Genomic DNA, 18,185 nt, shown 5'->3' with positions numbered 1-18,185 from the left:
ACTTGTAAACAATCCCAGTGATTTTTTGAAACATTGTTGTCTCTTACTGTGTCATAAGCAGGAAATTGTGTCATAACACACAAGTCAGAAATAGCTTTGAAGACTAATGGAGTTTTAGTTGGCATCAGGAATATTGTTGAAAATTCGGAAAAATGGGAAAGAAAATGCATTTGCCGCAAGCAGGCTATTTTGTGGTGGAAAGCATGATGGACGGTTGTTTCTGAAGCAGGATTTTGACAATTATTGCAGTCCATCTGACTCTGTTGTTGATTAATCTTTGTCACTTGCATGAGACACTAATGGGATTCAAGACACTCTCTTTATGTCTCCTGATTCTGAGACTCTACAAGGCCCTGCTAAGAATATTTATAATGGCTGCTCTCCTGCCTCTGTGCAAAGGTTAAGACAGGATAGCACCTGGGGCCATGCCAAGAGGTTCCAGCCACTTGTTTGGAACAATCTTCTGGGTGTTTTGTGAAGCCAGAACAATGCATGGCACCTGTGCCGAAGTCAAGGATCTGGATCATGATGGGTAGAGGGCTGGAGAATCTGAAGGAACAGAAGAATTAAATGTTAGAAAAAGGAATGGATTTTTGTTGTTGTTGCTACTACTTATTTGATACTTGAACCTCATGTCTGCAGTACACAATAATCTTAATAGCCTGGCCCACCTTACTGCACTTCTGCAAGAAGGAGGAATCCTCTTCTCAGTGCCAACGTCTGCACATTGTGTTCTAGACTGATTATTCGCTCCAAATGTTGCCATTTCTGTGTATTTATCCTTATTTCTGGAATGCTAAAGGAGCTCTTTTAAATATTTGTCTACTTGTTTGAATGAGTGAAAGCTGCAGTGACTTGAGCATCTGTAACACCCAAGTTCTAAGACTCAGTTCTCGTATGGCATGAATACAGTCTGGTATTTGTTTGAATCATCTCCGTTTTAGATTGACACTACAGACCAAAAAGTGCAGCTCAATTTGTAAAGCACTTTAGATTAAACTACACTTCATGATCTGTCCTTAGTATGCACACATATGGTGTCTCCTGTGCTAAAATGTGAGCAGCATGCTGAGGCCATGTACTTTCTGATACTGTAATAATTAGTGCTGGGATGGGAGCTGGGGAAACTTCATGAGTTAGCAAACCTCCTTTATTTACCCCGATCAAAGCTGTCAAGAACAGAGTTTCAAAAGGTCTTTTTAATTGTTCCCACAGTATATGCAAGCACATCTGGTTTTGGTGTTCACAGCACTCCGTTGGCATTCAGCCTTTTGAAATTCTGGCTGCTAAAATCCATGGAAAACTTGTGGAGTCGGGAAAACAAAGGAGAAGACAAGAAAACAAACATATGCTCCCTTTGCAATTACATTGCAGTGTCTGAAAGGTCTGCTTGAACCATCCTGTAAAAAACCACTGTCAGGTGGCAGACAGATGGACTACAGGACACATCCCAGATACAGCTGTGTAGGAAGTGGCCCCCACTCCTTCCCGGTTGTACTGGTACTTGGTGCTGTGGGGGTGTGCTCAATAATGTCCCACTTCTTCCTGAAAGATCTAGTGGGGACCAGCACAGGGTGCAGGAAGGTTGGTAGGGAAAGTGGAGCTGTGGTGACTTTGCTGTTCACAGAGAGTCTAGAGTTGTGGTTCCAGTGGGCCTAGGGAGTTCCTACTTTGAACCAAAACCAGTTAGAGCTGTGCCTCTTATATCCTTCAGGCATTTTGGGGTGGCATTTTTGGTACAAGTGAAGGACATCTGTTACTGTTTTTTTCTGAGTGACTCTGGAAGCAACAGGAGAACAAGGAAGGAAGACATCCAGTGCCAAGACTGAGATAGAAGCTTCATAAACACACTGATACCACAGCCTTCATAAACTCCTTGTTTACTTCTGGCTGTAAGTTAGGTGTTTTTACCAGGAAAACCCTATGTGATTTCTCTCTTGTATGGTTGCCTCTTTTCATATGATCTGGCAGAACAGCTGAAGATAATGTGTCTTCGTAACCATTTTAAAATTGCAAGTGAAGACCTGGAGATGTGGGATCTTCTGTTCTGTAATTCTCTGCTCCAATTGCTAAGTGCCACATGATGTGTATTTTCAGAGAATAGTTAAGTGGTGGCATAGAAAGTTTAAAATGTGCAAAAGGGATTTAGTATTGAAACACACTACTAATGCTTTGCTGAACTCTTGAGTTCAACTCCCTTTGAGTTCTAGAAGCAGGAGATGCCTGTGTGTTTGCGTGTGTTTCAGTAGTATAAATCAGCCTTCAGAAATTCCTTGCACAATGTTTTTGTCCTGGCCCATGCCTCTTTTTGCCTGTGGTTCAAGATGCCTACCTGAGTACCCATGTGAACATGCAACTGCAACCACTGTAAGCAATCCTACACGTACCTGCCAGATATATCTGAGCTATAAAACTCAATTAATGGAAAATTTGGGAGCACTGGCATACCAAACAGCAGCAGTAAAAAAACATTTTCTCTATGTAAAATGCATCAGACAGACAGATGTTGTTGGGAGTTTGAGGCACATTCATCTGTCGAGCACCCAAAGGAGTTCTCCTCCCTGACTCTGCCTACTGCAGGGACAACTCAGCTTTTCTGTAATACTGTTGTCCCCCAGAAACCTCCAGCATTTATTCCAAAAGATGATTAACTACATTAAACTTACTCTATTTTTGTTTTTCTCTTGCAAAATGAAGGAATTAAAGCAAGTGGCTTTACGAGCTGGTGGGTCTGTAGGGAGATGGACAGCATGACTTAGCGGCCCCTCCCATCTTCAGCTTCCATGATTCTGTGAAAGTCAAACTGTTTTTACTGTGGAAAAGTTGCAGAGGAAGAGTACTTATTTGTGTGGCTGTGCCATGCTTTACAAACACAGGAACACATGCCAGTTCAGCTACTGCTATATGTCCAGCTGGCAGACATTTACCCTGACATGAAAATACCATCTCTGAGCCCCGTATGGCCATGGCTCTGCTCCTACAATTGGCTGCTCAGAGAAGTCTGTAATCAGTCACCCTTGTAAACACAATGTGTGCTTTGCTGAATTTTGTTTTATCTTGTAGAAAACAAAGAATCTATAGAATTCCAGAGGAACAAAGCCCAGGTACCATTGTTGCCAACATAACAGCTAAAGATCCAGATGATGAAGGCTCTCCCAGCAGACTTTTCTACAGCATCCAGTCTTCTGACAGATATTTCTCCATAAATCCATGTAAGACAAGCAAAAATGTGCCTTCTGATGTCCAAAAAAAAAAGAGAGTGGCTACTTTGGAGAAAATGTTTTTGCCTTGGTTTTAAATTGACTTACTTTATTTGGAGGCTTCCCATATCAATAATGAATGCTCAGTCCCTTATTAGGGTCAAAGTCTTTGGTCACCTGACCAAGATTCAGTGACATATCTTGAAGAAAGTAGACCAAAGGTGACTTCTTGACAAATATTGACTTGTGGCTGCAGGGTGATGGTCCCTTGGGTGGAAGTCAGATTAGATGACTTCTTTTTAATCTCTGAGAGCTGCAGTGACCCTTCTGGGGCTCTTGAAACAGCTGCACATAGTTGTACCATAATGTCCTCTCTCCTGTCTGAAATCCTCTCCAGCACTGAGGTGCACAGCAAATCTACACCTCAGGTTCATTGCTCCATTCATGACCCTCCTCAGGTAAGGCCATCCAAAAGAATCCTCTCTCTTACAGTGGTCCTACCTCCTTCACGCTCTCTGGGGTCCATATATCTGTTCCCCAGAGGTTTTTGCTCCAGGGCTGGAATTCATGGACTGCTTTGCTCCTTGTCTGCTATTGCTTTAGAACTGCTTATCACAGTTGTAAGAGGTGCCACACAACACAGTGCTGTGGGGGATCAGGGAGATCCTTAAATGCTTTGGATTCCCTATGCCCTTTGGCCGTATATTGTCACCCTCCCCCTCAATTACACTCCAAAAGGCAGAAGATATATACGCTGTTCTTTTACCTTTGTGCTCTGGGAATAGTACTGCTGTGCCATAAAAACATTCTATTTTTGAACAGAGGCTAACAGAAGTGAAAAAAATATTAAGTGAATGGCTGACCAGAGCACTTGACACAGTCTGTCACAGCTAAGAGCAGCTCTGTTGATGTGTGAGTAGATTTGGAGGTGCTGAAGGATGCTTGAATGATAACAGTAGAAAGTGAAGCAGTCTTACTTGCTAGAGAGCAAGGACAGCACAGGCATTAGCAGCTCATTCTCCTCCATGCTCTGTGAATTCACTCAACTCTGACTTGCAATAACAACTTGAGAGTAAGGGAAGCCTAACTGCTTTACAAATGCTCTGCTGAGGCCTCCCAGGGCCTCTATTTGAGCAGTGGGTATGTAGCCATTATGGATGTTCAGAACAGAATGTTCAGAACAGTTTTGTATCACTAAAAAACCCTAAACCAGACATGATTTGTACAGAATAGAAGACCTTTTGTTCTGCTACCTGTCTGCTGAGCTACCCTATCCTCTTGCATGTACACCATGACCATTTGTTATTTCCCCCCATGGTGAATGTCCAACTTCTGTCTGCTTTCTGCCCAGCGACCGGAGTGCTGCAGGTGACCAGAAGAATCGACCGTGATGCCCTTCCACTGCAGCTCCATCCCAACATCTCACTGATAGTCCAGGTGGAGGACAGTCCCAGCAATGGTCATACCAGTAAAATGGAGATCACAATCATTATTGATGATATCAATGACAACCCGCCAGAATGCAGTCCTTCTGCCTTCAGGTATTGAGAGTCTTACTGCCTTGGTGCTGCCTTTCTGCCCCAGACCAGTGTGCAGTCCAGGGCACATCAGTTGGGCTCCCCAGATCTACAGCTAGAAGTTCCAAGGGACATTAATCATTAGCCTGCCCATTGTACAGGGCTGTTGTCCGTCACAACATATGGATCAGATTCCGGGTTGCTTCATCTATTGTTGTATTTAGATCTAGGATTTCACTTAGAAAATAAAGCAATGTTTTGGCAAATAGTATATGAAGAGTTCAAAAGAAGAAATGTAAGTTGCTCTGATGGGAAACATGTTTGCTTTAAACAGGAAAGAAGTAAATGAAAATACGGCTCCTGGGACATTTGTCGTTGATCTTAGAAATTACTGTAAAGATATTGATGTTGATCCATCAAACAATCAATTTAATTTCACTGGATTATCTGGTTTTGGAAGCAATAACTTCATTCTGGATTCCACTGTGTCTGGAAGACTTGTGGTCAGTCATTTTTGGCTTTATATTGGATTATCCTGTTTCAGAAGGCAACTTATGAAATATTATAAGGGTTTTTTTAATTCGTAGTCTGCACAAGAAAAAAAATAATTACTGTAATCCATTTCACAGTTGGTACAATATGGAGAATGACTGTTTCGACTGGATGTGAATTACATACCCTTTGATTGGGTGCTTTCTAAAGATTCTACAGAATTTAGTGAACAGAGACTGTTTTCTCCAGTTTTAAATAAATGTGATAGATATGATTAAAAAAAATACCCTTTTTTAGGAAGTGTGAAGCACCAATTTTGACATGGATAAACAGAAATCTGATGCCATTTCATACCCATTTACTCATGACAGACTGTAGAAGAACCTTGCTATTCAGCATGAAGAATTTAAATACTTTAGAAATCCCACACTCAGTGATGACTTCCCAGCTTCATTGGTCAGAATTATAAAACCACTCTGAGTGGCAAATTTTCCCAAAAGTGTGGTGGGTTTTGCACTTGTGTGATTTTGTATGTCAAAATATGTGTTCCTTATGCTGATAGCTGCTGGCAAACTCACATTGGCCAGAAACTCCACTAGTTCCTGGACATGTGCAATAGTGGTTGTTTTATTGCTTCAAAAAAGAACCATGGGCAACTACAGAAAAAGGGAAGCAAGAAAAAACAGGCATTCTGTCTAAAAGACAAGAGTGCTACAGGAGCAGTAAAATGATTTTGTATGGCTTACTTTAATTTTGGATCTGAGATATTCTTACCAATAAGTACTGCCCTTAGTTGCTTTACCTACCAAAATAGAAAGCATTTTCCTTGCTGCACAGGATATGATTGTTGTCAGCCCTTTGATCATTGTGCATGTGTAATGTAACAGGCTATCTGAAGTGACCTGTTCCTCCAGGAGTTTCCCTGTAGACTATGATGAACAGTGGATGCCTGTGTGTGTTAGTCCTACTGCCCCAAAGTTTATGAGGCTCCTATAGCAAGATAGAGAGTTCAGGAGATTAGGATTTAAATCCTTGTGAGCCACCACTTAGTAACAACTTGGTGCCTGGATAAACATTTGTGGCTGGACCTGATACCTTTAGTAAATGTCTGCAGGCATGAGCTCAAGGAGTAACTACTGTTGTTTAGCAATCACAGATTCTTGTTGAGCCAACAAAGGGCAGAGTAAATAACCAGCTCATTACACGTGCTTTGAATTGATTAGGTAAAAGGTTAAGACCTTATGATACAAATGATAAAACTTCCTGCACTTATGGGAAAGAAATTTTGTTGGCAGAAGAGAAGAGTTTTGAATTTCCAAGAGATAACAGAGCATGAATGTGTAGAAAAAAGCCTGGAATTCAATCCTGCAATTGATTAATAGCCTGTATTATTCCTGTAGAACAATTCTATATGTCCAAGGGGGAGACCATACTTACAGAATGCTGAAAAAAGTAATTGCCATCCTGTGTACTGTGACTTCCCACAAGGAAGCATAAATACAATTGTGTTTCTTTTGAATTTAGATGACTGGAACTATTGATTTAGAGAGCCCAGCTAATCCAGGAATTGAAGTTTATACTTTGACTGTCAGGGTGCAAGATATTGCCCATCCTAACTACTCAAGCAAGTATCCCTTTTAAATTGTTTTTGATAGTTTTCTGTGCTGCAACAGCATGGAGAGAGGGATACCATACGTATTTTGAATATATGCATGAGAAAATTTCACAGCCATACTTAACTCTGATTTAATCTTGTTATATTTCCAGATATCATCTACATTTACATCAGGATAAAGCCAGTGAATGAATTTTTTCCAGTCTTCAGTACTTTATCTTACGTATTTAATGTTTCAGAAATTACTAAAGGTACGGTAACACCTACATTATGGAAATAATGTTGTCATGTTGGTAAGTACCTCTTAGCTCTACATGAATTTTCATATATTTAAATGAGGTGAATGGTTCAAAGTTCCAGTTCAACCAGGGTCTCACCATACAACCACCTACTACCCTTGAATAGACTAAACTGGTGAAAACTCCAATTGTACAGATGGAAACTGAGACACAGACAAATTCAGCAATTGCACAAGAAATCTGTCACAGTGCCAGGAAATGAACTCAGATGTCATTCTGCTCTTGCTAAATTAGCCCTTTGGATGGAGTGTGATGGTGCAAAGAAACCATTACAGACTGACACAGACAAGGGAGGACTCCCCTGGCCTAGCCACGGTGCACTTCTGCTGTGGGTCTCTAAGACTCTTTGTGTTTTGGTATTTACTGCTGGCAGGCGAGCCCATGCACAGGGGAGCCATAGCACAGCATAGTGAACTAGTGCTTCTCACACCATTGCTTTAATTTTTTTGAGTGAAAAACTCTAAGCCAAATCTTCAGTTTCATCAAGTTTTTGTAGGACCAAGTAGTCTGTACCTCCTGTTCCTTAAAATGTTAATGAAATATGGATTTTCTGTCTCTCAGTTGGATCCAGCATTGGAAGAGTGCATGCCACAGACGAGGACTGGCCACCCACTGTCATCACTTATTCCATTGTAGCTGGAGGAGGCACCAGGGATTACACAAATATCTTCTGGATCAGCACAACCAAAGGAGATGTGAGGATTTTAGCTAGATTAGACTATGAAACAACTCAGAAACACATTTTCATAGTACAGGCCTCAGACCAAGAAAAGTTTACAACAGCATCAGTGAGTAAATCCACTCTACTTCTTCCACTTTACCTAGGTTTTTCTCTTTTCTTCCTGGCAAGAACAGTAAGACATTGGGCAAAGCACTTTGGTCTGTGAAGGGCAAGTTGAACCCTGCACAGACTCGTATATTACTCAGATGAAAAAGGTTCATTCGGTTCACTCGGTATTGGTTTATTTCTTACAAAAACAATTAAAGTAATATCTTAATGTTTTTAACTCTGTTTCTCAGTCTTTTTTTCTTATTTTACCTGAGTAGTGAAATTATTTTCTGTGCCTTAAACAGTTTAAGTTTTTCTGTATGGCTATATATGTACCAGAAAATAGAAAAATAACAAGGTCTTGAGGCCAGGTAGCACAGCATAATAGTAGCCATGCCTAGTGACAAGTCCTTTTTGGAACCTGTGTAGTGTCCCTTGGCCCTCAAACATAATTTAGATTTTATCTGTCATGTTTTTTTGCTGCAAGGCATCCAAAGTAATGTGGGAATTGTGTTGCAGCCCATCAGAGTTGTGTTTTCATGGGTAGCACAGAGAGGATGTTCTAAATACCTTGGGAATGGGAGCAGGGCTTGGGCAGCCTCTTGGGTTAATGTCAGAGGGCCCAGCCCAGCACAGCTGTGTCCACATGGCCTATTGGAGTTGAACCCTTACACATGCCTTCCCCTGACTGTGATCTATTTTTTTCCCTGATGGTGTTATCTGCCAGGATCCAAGTCCATACCAGGCACCAGTGACAACATTTAACAGCAGGGCTGTGCTCAAATTTGTTGCCCAGACTTATTTTATTCAGAAATAAAAATATAGGTGGTATGCCCACAAAGGTCACTTTATAGTCAGTTCCTTCAAAGCATCCCAGTGTCCTTCACAGGCAGACTCCTTGTTACTTCTTTTCACATTTTCTCCCTCATGACTGCTTCACATTTGATTTTTGCACATCTCTTGGAGATGACACAAGTACTAAACTTGCTTTTCATTCCAGCCAAGCACCACTCATAGAGATGCTAGGTGGGAGGTACTTACTCTCTTTATTATCTATAATATTTTTAAGTGATGATTAATGAAAATTCAGCATCAGAAGATTTTAAGTATGAAAAGTTTATCTATTGCCTGACTAGGAAAGAACTTTGGGAAGGGTAGCCTTTTTCTCTCAGCCAGATAATCCCAGATGACATTAAACGCATCTGGTGCTACTTGGGGTGCTCCCAGCCATGCAGAAGGCCATTACCAGCATTTCTCTCTCACTGGGAACAGTCTATAAGCATTGTTTCTTCCATGGATCATGCCATGAATTATTATTAAATATGCTAGGAAGCCTAACTGATGACTGTGAAGCAATTCAAGAGGTTTGAAATGGAGTTTAATGAATATGTCATTCTAACTATGACACAGTTCAGGTTATTCAAATGATCAGAAAGCTTGAAAATCCCAGTTTTGGAAGATGGTTCAGGTCAAGGAACCTGTTCCCAGAAGAGAATTGATCACAAGAAGAATTAAAGCACAAATGACGATAGGCATTTCTGGCAGGAACTGGATTGGAAGGGGGTTCAGTGCTCTTCAACTGCTGTTGATCAAAAGAATAAAATGGGCAAAGCCAAACAGTTTCCAAAGTTAATAAAATTCTGACTCAGCACAGTGGAGCAGCTCCAGCTTGCTATTGCTCTTTTCTTTCAGGTAACTGTGAATGTTTTGGAAGTAAATGATGAAGAACCAGTTTGTTCACCTAATTTCTATTCATTTCAAATCCCAGTCAGCTTAGCTGTTGGGACCAATATTAACGGCTTCAGGATTGAATGTCAAGATCGTGATTCTGATCCCAGGTCTTTCCGTTACTTCATTAATGAAGGTACTGTGTCAGAGTGTGCTAGCTGGGAACGGTGAAAAAATTAGCGAATGCTGATGGTTCATTTAGATTGTAAATAAAAATCTAACACATTTTATGTGCTGTTTGTCAAGGTGAGCCGGTTGTGATCCACAAGTTCTGCACACCATTATTTTGCTGCTTACCAAAAGAGATGTCTCTCCACAAGCTGGCTACTGGTGCTAGCACCTAGAACAATTCCCTTGCAAGACTGCATTGCTTACCACATGAATTAATTGGCAATTAATTACACAGTTGACACACACTTTGGAAGAATGAGCTGGAATGATATGCAGTGTCAAATTTCCATTCCAATCACAGCTGAGCAAATTGTGAGAAATGATGGAGAGTTCTGTAACTCTGTTATCTCACATCTAGATGCTGGTATACAGTTGAAAACAACCATTCAAACCTACATGTTCTAGGTCCATGCTGTATTCATTAAATCCCCATTTTAACAACCCTTGTTTGAACCTACAGCAACATCCACTTGGAGAACTACAGTGGTGTGGGATGACACTCGGCTTCACAAAAGAGGGAACACACTCTCTTGGGGCAATTCCTTTTGTATTGCTAAGGTGACTGCTGTGAAGGAGAGAGCAGATTGTCCAGGTGCTGTGAGCACCAAAAGTGAGATTCTCTGTCCTACTGCAGCCCCTTGGTGCCAGAGAGGGAGCTCTGCAGCAGTGGTACTAACACATGAACCTATACAATGTCTGTGTTTGTGTTAGTCAATACAGGTCTGCCCACAGGTCCACTTCTGGTGGTACAGATGTGAGCTGTGCCATGTACTTGCCCTCTGAGCCACACAGCAGCCCATGGTTCATTTTGTGGTGTACAATAGACATAGCCTTCAAGGTCATGTCAACTCTAGAGCTTTATGGGGCAACGAGAACCAAACTAAAGCACATTTGGTGCATTTTCATGACTCTGATCTCCTGTATGTGCCTGCCCAGAGCCTAAGAGCTGGGGTTGTCCTACCTGCAGCCCAACCCATGAGCAGTTGTTCAGCTACACAGACAGAAAGCAGTGGGTGGGGAGCCAGCACCTCTGAGCTCTCCTCCCTGTCCCATGGTGCTGACAAAGCCCTGGAGGCAATTAATGTCCCTGAGTCTTTAGCTGTCTTCTGGGGGACCTTTTCAAAGGCTGTTGCTTCTTGGCAGAGAGAGAAGCCACGGACAGGGGCTGGAGTAACCCTCCAGGGACAACCCAGTAGTAGAATGAGTTACAGTGTAGGGTTTTCGCCGCAGCTGGGTGTTGTTGGGTGCTCCCCAGGCTATAAGGACAGGTGACTCTGGTGACCTCTCATGTGCCCTATGGCTCTGAAGTGTTTCCACAGCCTCCTCTTAGCTGTTTCCCCATAGAGGATCTTGTTCTATATTGTAATGCCTTTATGACTGTATTGTTTTAAATTTTTTTATATGGTAACAGAAAGATCCAGGAGCCATTCTTGCAACTGACATTTCACCACACCTCATCGCTTGTTCCACACATTTACTTTACTGTGGGATTAATTTTTTGGCATGTTGGTGTTACTTTTTTTGCAGGCAATGAGAACAATCATTTCACTTTTTCACCAAGTGCCGGCTCCAATACATCTCGGCTGATTCTTGCATCGCGGTTTGACTATGAGAGCGGGTTTGACACAAGCTGGATTTACAATCTGCGCGTCTACATAACAGATGACAATTTACTGTCTGGCAGGGACAAAACTACACATTTAATTGAAACTGGAATGGTGACTTTAAGCATCAGAGTTATCCCAAACCCAACTACTGCCATTACCACGACAGTAAGTTCACTGAAATTTATGTCCAGTTCTGCATGTCCTTTATGGACTAATCTCCACAAAATTGATGAAAAGAGGGTAAGTGCATGCAAAAGGAAAGCAAAAACCTAGAGTGGATCCGGTCCTGGGCAGTGCTGAGCCCTATGCTCTTATGATAAAGCCAAAGGTGCTTGATCTGCTTAGCACCATGAAGCATTAGTCCCAGGTACAGAGTTGTAACATGTGTTTTGTATTTCAGTTTCTAAAACAAAAAGGGCAAGTGGCCAAAGGACTGGGCACACTGCCATTACCATGCAACTGGAAAGTTAAAGATTTTGGCAGCTTTATTAATAAGGAAAGAGCAGGGATTAACCTTTGCCTGGAACCTTAAAATTACCTCATGCATTTTGCACTGCTTTTTTATTCATATCTCTTTACTTCTCCAGCTGCCTTGCACTTCTCTGTGCTTCTTTAGCAGTGGAATACTGTGGCTACCAAAGTTGAAAAAGACAACAACAACAACAAATCCTCATCACTTGGAGGGATCTTTTTCCCATCACTGTCCTGTAAAACTTGGAGCAGCCTGTCAGGAGCTGAAGCTGTTGTGCACAGCCTCAACATGTCACCGAGGTTTCAGCAGGTTTCAGACAACAAATCCACAGGGGTGGGATGCATATTTCCCGATCTCCCATCCCATGTGGTGGTCCATAGCTGAGTTAGGGAAGCCTGTACAGCTTTCAGCAGCCCAGGTGGGATCTGATCTTGCACAGCCTGTGGGTGTGGGCCTGTGTCCCAGCAACACAGTTCGCTCCTCTGCACAGCCATCCCAGGCAAGCTCTGGTTTTCCAGTTTAATTTTGGAGCTGATTTCCATCAGGCTGGTGCAGGATGTAAGGAGAGCTTTCTTTTGTCTTGTCTGCAGAAGTGGCACAGCCTGAGGGTATGGACCACTCTGTCCCCATTCTTGTGCTGGTCATCTCCTTTACCCCTTGCCGCAGCATCTTCCATCATCCATAGTTCATCCATTCCCTACCTGCCTGCAGATGGCATTACCCTTTTCTCTTTTGCATGCAGGAATGAAAATATGAGTTTACAAATTAAAAGAGCTCTTCACTGTAAAATGGTCTGGGTCTGCTAGAGGCTACTGGTAACCGAGCCAGAAACAAAGGATCCTGCAAACAGCACATGCAAGTCTTTATGCTCTGCTATGAAAATGCTTAGATCCAAATTAATAACGCTGTTATTATTTAATGCTCCGTTGGGAAGGAATAAATGGTTTTCTCACAGCCTTCTATTCCCCCCTACTTGATGTGGAAATGAAAATTAAGCTGAATAAACTTATTCTGTATTTCTTTCCCGTGCTTTACCACAAATACAAACAGTCTTAACCACATACCACAGCATTAAATCTGCCTCTCCAGAGATATCAGCCTTCCACTTTCAGTCTATTTTCCAGAAGAGCACTTCCATTACAGCAAGTTCTCCCATCACTACTCATGTGTTCAGTGCAGCAATTTGCTGAATCAGATACTGGAAGGCTGGTAGTGTAGAAAAGAAGCCCTGTCACAAAAAGTCATTTGTGACTTCAGTCTAAGTGAGGATAGAGTGGTGGCAGTGATCTTGAGATTATTTGAGAGTTTCTCTAAGGATTGGATGTATCTTTTATTGGCAAGGCTAAATAGGTTATTTGAAAATTATCCTTAAACTGGAAAGAAATAGACACCCTACTAAATTTCATACACAATGTGATTACAAATGTCTCACAGAAAAGTAAATAAAAACTTCAGTAGGTTAAAAAATCTAATAGTACCACAATGGATAATGAACCAGCTAGAGCAAATGACCAATTTCTTAAATGCGTGAGGATAGTTTCATGATGGGACCTTAATGAATGAGTTGCTAGCACCAAGTGACATGCCAGAGATGTGTCTCCTGACACTCAGGAAGATGTGGGAGATTGCAACTGCTCAGGAAGTGTGGTTTTCCCTTCTGGAACAAGTTATGGGGCAAAAAAAGGAGTTTCATTTCTTTTTATACAATAACCCAGTTCCTTAGGGTTCAACTCCTCTTACAAAGGAGGCTGAACGATGACTGCAGTGAAGATGACCTACTTCCAGTTTTGCCTTAGGTAATAAGAAACCATTATCTCAGTAATGGCAGTATTCCCTGAACTTGCTCGCCCTCCAAAAGTGCGCTCACAGTCTCTCAGTCAACCTGTGACTTTTAAGCCCCACCACAACATGCTTGTTTTAATATAAGGTATTGAAACTTGATATGGAACCTCCCTTTTGCATTGTGGGTGGGCTTCATTTCACCTGCCTTTGTTTGGCCCAGGAGCTCAGTGGTCCACCTCAGCCATCTGAGCTGCCTTGGCAGTCAGTAGGCAGGCAGATGGGATGGATCACTGTCTCCAGCAGACACTATTTCCCAGGTGCCAGGTGCTTCAGTGCAGAAGTTCAAGCAGATGAAAGGTGCTGTTGGTGTCAGTACCCTTACAAGTGTTCAGCCTTAAGGAATTTTTCTTGTCTTCTTTTAAAAGCCTGGCTTCACTGTTGTGACAAGAAGGGAGAACCTCTACTCTGCATCGGCATGGTACGTGCCGTTCATCGTCACCCTTGGCAGTTTGCTCCTCCTCGGACTCCTGGGGTTCCTGGGATTCCTGCTGGTGACCTGGGTCCGCACCCGCTGCCCTCCAGCAGGGAAAGCACACCGCACACCTCTGTGAGTTAGCCCAAGCCTTTTAGCTGGAATGAAATCTACGCTTTAAATCTTTTACAGTGTTGTGCCCTTCCCTGTAGTAAATGCTGTCACCAGCTACAGTGATATTTGGTGTTAATGATATCAAATCAAGAAAAAATGTCTACAGCATTTTTTTCATGGATTTAGTAACATCAGCATTAAAAGGTAGTAGGGGAATTAGCAATTATGACCTCTAAAGGCAGCTATGCTTGTGAGGCTCAGTCAGAGCCTGTGCCAGGCTGTGTTGCCCATAGCAAGTACAAGTGCTTTTGGTTTGCATTTGATCCCCATTCCAAGAGAGCACCCATCTAGGTAGTTACTGAATGCAGTTTCCTCCCTCCCAGAGTCCTTTGCAAATCTGCTCATGCCAAATTCATTGTCCTGGCAAAGCTTCTGGAGGTTTCCTGGAGTTTTACCCAAACCAGTTGCAAGGCTCTGGCCCATAAAGCTTAATGGTACCTCTAAATGCTTGTGCTTGGCAAAAGACATGGAAGCACCTGGGACTGGACTCCGGTTCACTGTGGGAAGCGCAGAGATCCCTGCTGGCTGGCTTCTCAGTGGGCTGGAGCCAGGCTGCCTCTAAATTGACTTTTTACTTCACAAAACAAAGGTAAGCAGTCCTTTAAGTGGACTGGGATTAAAAAAAAAAAAAAAAGAATTTCTTTAAGTATTCTCTGGATTTGGACACAAATTTAGAAGTTACAGGAAATGTAAAGAGGTAATATATGACTGATGTTAATTCAAATGATGTGTGCAAGGCATTTACAAGGTGTGATAAAAATGACAAATGAATCTAAGCTATTGTTATTACTTATTAATAGGCAAAATTATTCATTGGGAGCCAGGTTCTCCCATTAAAAAGCAATTTCTATATTTTCAAAAACATTTACAACCTTTCAAATATTTTAAAAGGTATTATCTGAGCAGATCAGATTCAAAAAGTTGACCTTCCTCCAAGGATGGAACAAGATGACAGTATCTGAAAATATATTTTTCCAGATTGTATAAATCCATCATGCTATTATCAATAAGACTTTATTATTTCAATGTCATCCCTTCTTGAAGAGGTGTTAGAGCAATGTTCAGGTCTGCTTTCCTGCTTGAGAGCAGCAATAAATGATGCAGGCCTTCAGTGAAAGCAAAACCAGAAACCAAACAAATCAGGCAAATCTCAGAACTCAAGGAAACACCCTTCTTGCCAAATAAAAGAGAACAAAGCACGATATTTTTAGGTAGGCAAAAGTATGACATTTGTTAACTACACTCTTAATCTTTTTTTTGTTACAGGATAGATACTCCAGGTGCGTACCTCTTTTTTATATTTTAATGCTTCATGACAAGACCTTGTTTATGATTCAGTGTAAGATTTGTAAACTAATTTCTAGACAAATGAATTTGACCAGTACACGGGTACTGAGATTAGATAAGTCTGGCCAATTATGGGAGGCCTGACTAAGTGATTTCATGGCCCTTTTGGTGTTCAAAGCTGTCAACTATGAGGTAAAAAGCAGATTCAGAGTATCCCGGTATTTTGGCACGGGTGCTAAAGAATGACTGTATTTTTCACATGCAATTCACACGCTATCTGTCAAAAAAATAATCCCATCTACCTACAGCACCTTCAAGAATCCTCTCCACTCTAAGTCCCTGTTCTCTGATCACTTCAATTTCTCCCTTGACACCATTACTTCATGTACCTGAGGATTTATTTTCAAGTATTGGTGCTTTTAAAGGGGTTTGTATAACTTCGCAGGGGTATAAATTGCACATGAAAAAGCATGCTTTTTTAAAGAGTTCCTTTTATCCCATTAGCTTTCTGCTAGCAAGCACTGTTCAGATGGGCTCAGTAGGACCCCGCTTTTGTAACTCTTTCTTCTCAACTGCTATCTCCCAGCTTGAAAAAGCACAGAACTAACAAACCCCACAAAATTAGCTGTTCTCTTGGTTGCCCAGTTTGAGACATTTCAGCATTGGCTGGTTTCCAAAAAAATGAATGCTTGGCTTTTTCTGAAAAACTGGTTCTCAAATGCTGGGCAGGAAAGGCCAGACAAAACAGGCTTCCCATCACTGCTCAGGTTGAGACCCATCTGCAGCACTGCAGAGTATTGCAAAGCCCGTTGGTGGCCAGGCACACAGTTCTCCAAAGAAACCCCATTAAACAAATTGGCAAGGAATGGGCAAGAAGAAATCATAGCAACTTGTTGGGTATCATCCATGAATCCATGCTGTCGAGATGCCCGTGGCACTGCTGCTGTATTTGTTTGCATGTGGGATGAGTTAATAGTGTGGTAAATTCACACAAAACCAAACTGCTCTTCAATCTGAATTTTACTTGACTGGAACTGCAGCACTTGCCTGTTTTGTCTCCAAGTGGATGTTTGTTGTAGTTCAAGGAACTACAATAGTCTACGTTTCTAGTTCAGATATCCCCAAAGCTGAATTTCTCTATATCTTCATATTATTTAAAAAGAGAAATTTGTTTAAAAAACCATTGTTATTCATTCATTACTGAAGGAATAAGACTTTTCAAGGCTAGACTTAATTAATCTTAGGCAACTGTGGATTCCCACTCTAAGATACTATGAGGGAATTCACTTTTCAAGACTCATTTGAGATGTCTCAGAAATTGAGTAGCAAGAATATCTATTTGTCTGAGGAAATCTTGGCTTTAGTTTCTATAGTCATGCTCAGAAAAGTCTGATTCTTTACAGTGTGTGTGTTTTCCTTTCTGCAGAAAAGAAGAAACCTAAGAAAGACGTGGTTGTGGTAAGTACTGCTGGCCTCAAAATAAAACCCTGTTTTGCCAGCCCCATCATGCAATATGATCATAGGACCCTTTCTATGAAAGGTGTCTGTTTTCAAAGAGAATATAAAAATGATAGACAAGGAAAAAAGGAATACCCTCAAGTGCAAAATATTTCGGTGTCCCAACTGGCCTCTGTTTGGAGGCAACATTGGGTGTAAGGGATGCTCGCCTGCATGGGGCCCCTTTGCTTCCAAATGCTGAAATGCCTACTGGGGAGCCCAGACAGGCTGTACCCACAACAAGGAAAGGGAGACTCACTACACCCACAGAGGTGGGATGACAAGTGCCACAGCTTCACTGATGCCATTGGTGTGCTGCTGAGAACACCTCTGACCTGTGCAGCTGACCCTGACCCACCTGAGTGCAAGCAGTGAGGTACACAAGCTGTAAAGAGTCTGGTCTTGGTAAGCTGTTTGCAGGAAAATGCCATAGTTGTTTCTACTGTTGTGGATGTTTCTTTGCTCCTCGATCTCAGGGCTCCTTCATTTTCATAGACATAATATCATAAAGGCTGTAAGGCTCTCAGGCATATGGTGTCATTCTTGGAGTGGTCCTGTGCAGGGCCAGAAGCTGGACTTCAATGATCCTTGTGAGTCCCTTCCAACTCAGGATATTCTATGAATCTATGCAAGGCACTTTCATCAGTGAACTCCCTCTCCACAAGTTCTTCAGAGAGGTGATCCCCAAGCCTTCTTTGTGTGGAGAAGACCACCCTGTGGTTACCCAGGTGGAGGTATTTAGAGTGTCAGACCTTATCAATTCTCTCTTGAACACCTCATGGTAAAACCCTACACCATGAATGACTCTTGTTGCCAGTTTAGATTAAACCCAGCCTAAAGGAATGCAATATACAGGTCACACAAATCCACCTCCATCCATGTAGACCACTGTTTCCAAGTCACTGCTTCTTCTTCATACTCAACTAATTCACAGGATTCATTTCACATATCGTGTCTCTTCACAGACGATGACAAAGCTAAATACTATCTTTGATGGAGAAGCCAGAGACCCAGGTAAGAAAAAGCAATTAACAGGGGATATGAACATTTGTCTGGAAACAAACTGGATTAGTTGATTTAAATATGGTTCGACATTGACTTTT

The 18,185-nt window shown here is 41.9% G+C and overlaps 1 protein-coding gene across 2 annotated transcripts in view; it reads left to right on the top strand.

Annotated features, from left to right (window-relative positions):
• CDHR3 (cadherin related family member 3) overlaps positions 1-18,185 on the top strand; it is a 57,787-nt gene that overhangs the window by 36,093 nt on the left and 3,509 nt on the right. For both annotated transcript variants that reach the window (XM_027639802.1, XM_027639803.1), the window contains 12 exons: positions 3,064-3,212; positions 4,552-4,741; positions 5,052-5,220; positions 6,734-6,833; positions 6,977-7,075; positions 7,685-7,911; positions 9,585-9,756; positions 11,319-11,563; positions 14,078-14,259; positions 15,565-15,578; positions 17,012-17,043; positions 18,048-18,096. In XM_027639802.1, coding sequence (XP_027495603.1) covers positions 3,064-3,212; positions 4,552-4,741; positions 5,052-5,220; positions 6,734-6,833; positions 6,977-7,075; positions 7,685-7,911; positions 9,585-9,756; positions 11,319-11,563; positions 14,078-14,259; positions 15,565-15,578; positions 17,012-17,043; positions 18,048-18,096 — 1,628 coding nt within the window. The remainder of the gene's footprint in view (positions 1-3,063; positions 3,213-4,551; positions 4,742-5,051; positions 5,221-6,733; positions 6,834-6,976; positions 7,076-7,684; positions 7,912-9,584; positions 9,757-11,318; positions 11,564-14,077; positions 14,260-15,564; positions 15,579-17,011; positions 17,044-18,047; positions 18,097-18,185) is intronic.

This window comes from Corapipo altera, unplaced genomic scaffold (genome assembly GCF_003945725.1).
Source record: "Corapipo altera isolate COAL_440 unplaced genomic scaffold, ASM394572v1 1b, whole genome shotgun sequence".
Taxonomy (NCBI): domain Eukaryota; kingdom Metazoa; phylum Chordata; class Aves; order Passeriformes; family Pipridae; genus Corapipo; species Corapipo altera.
The sequence above is the reverse complement of the archived record's forward strand: the minus strand, read 5'-3'. Positions and strand labels throughout refer to the sequence as shown.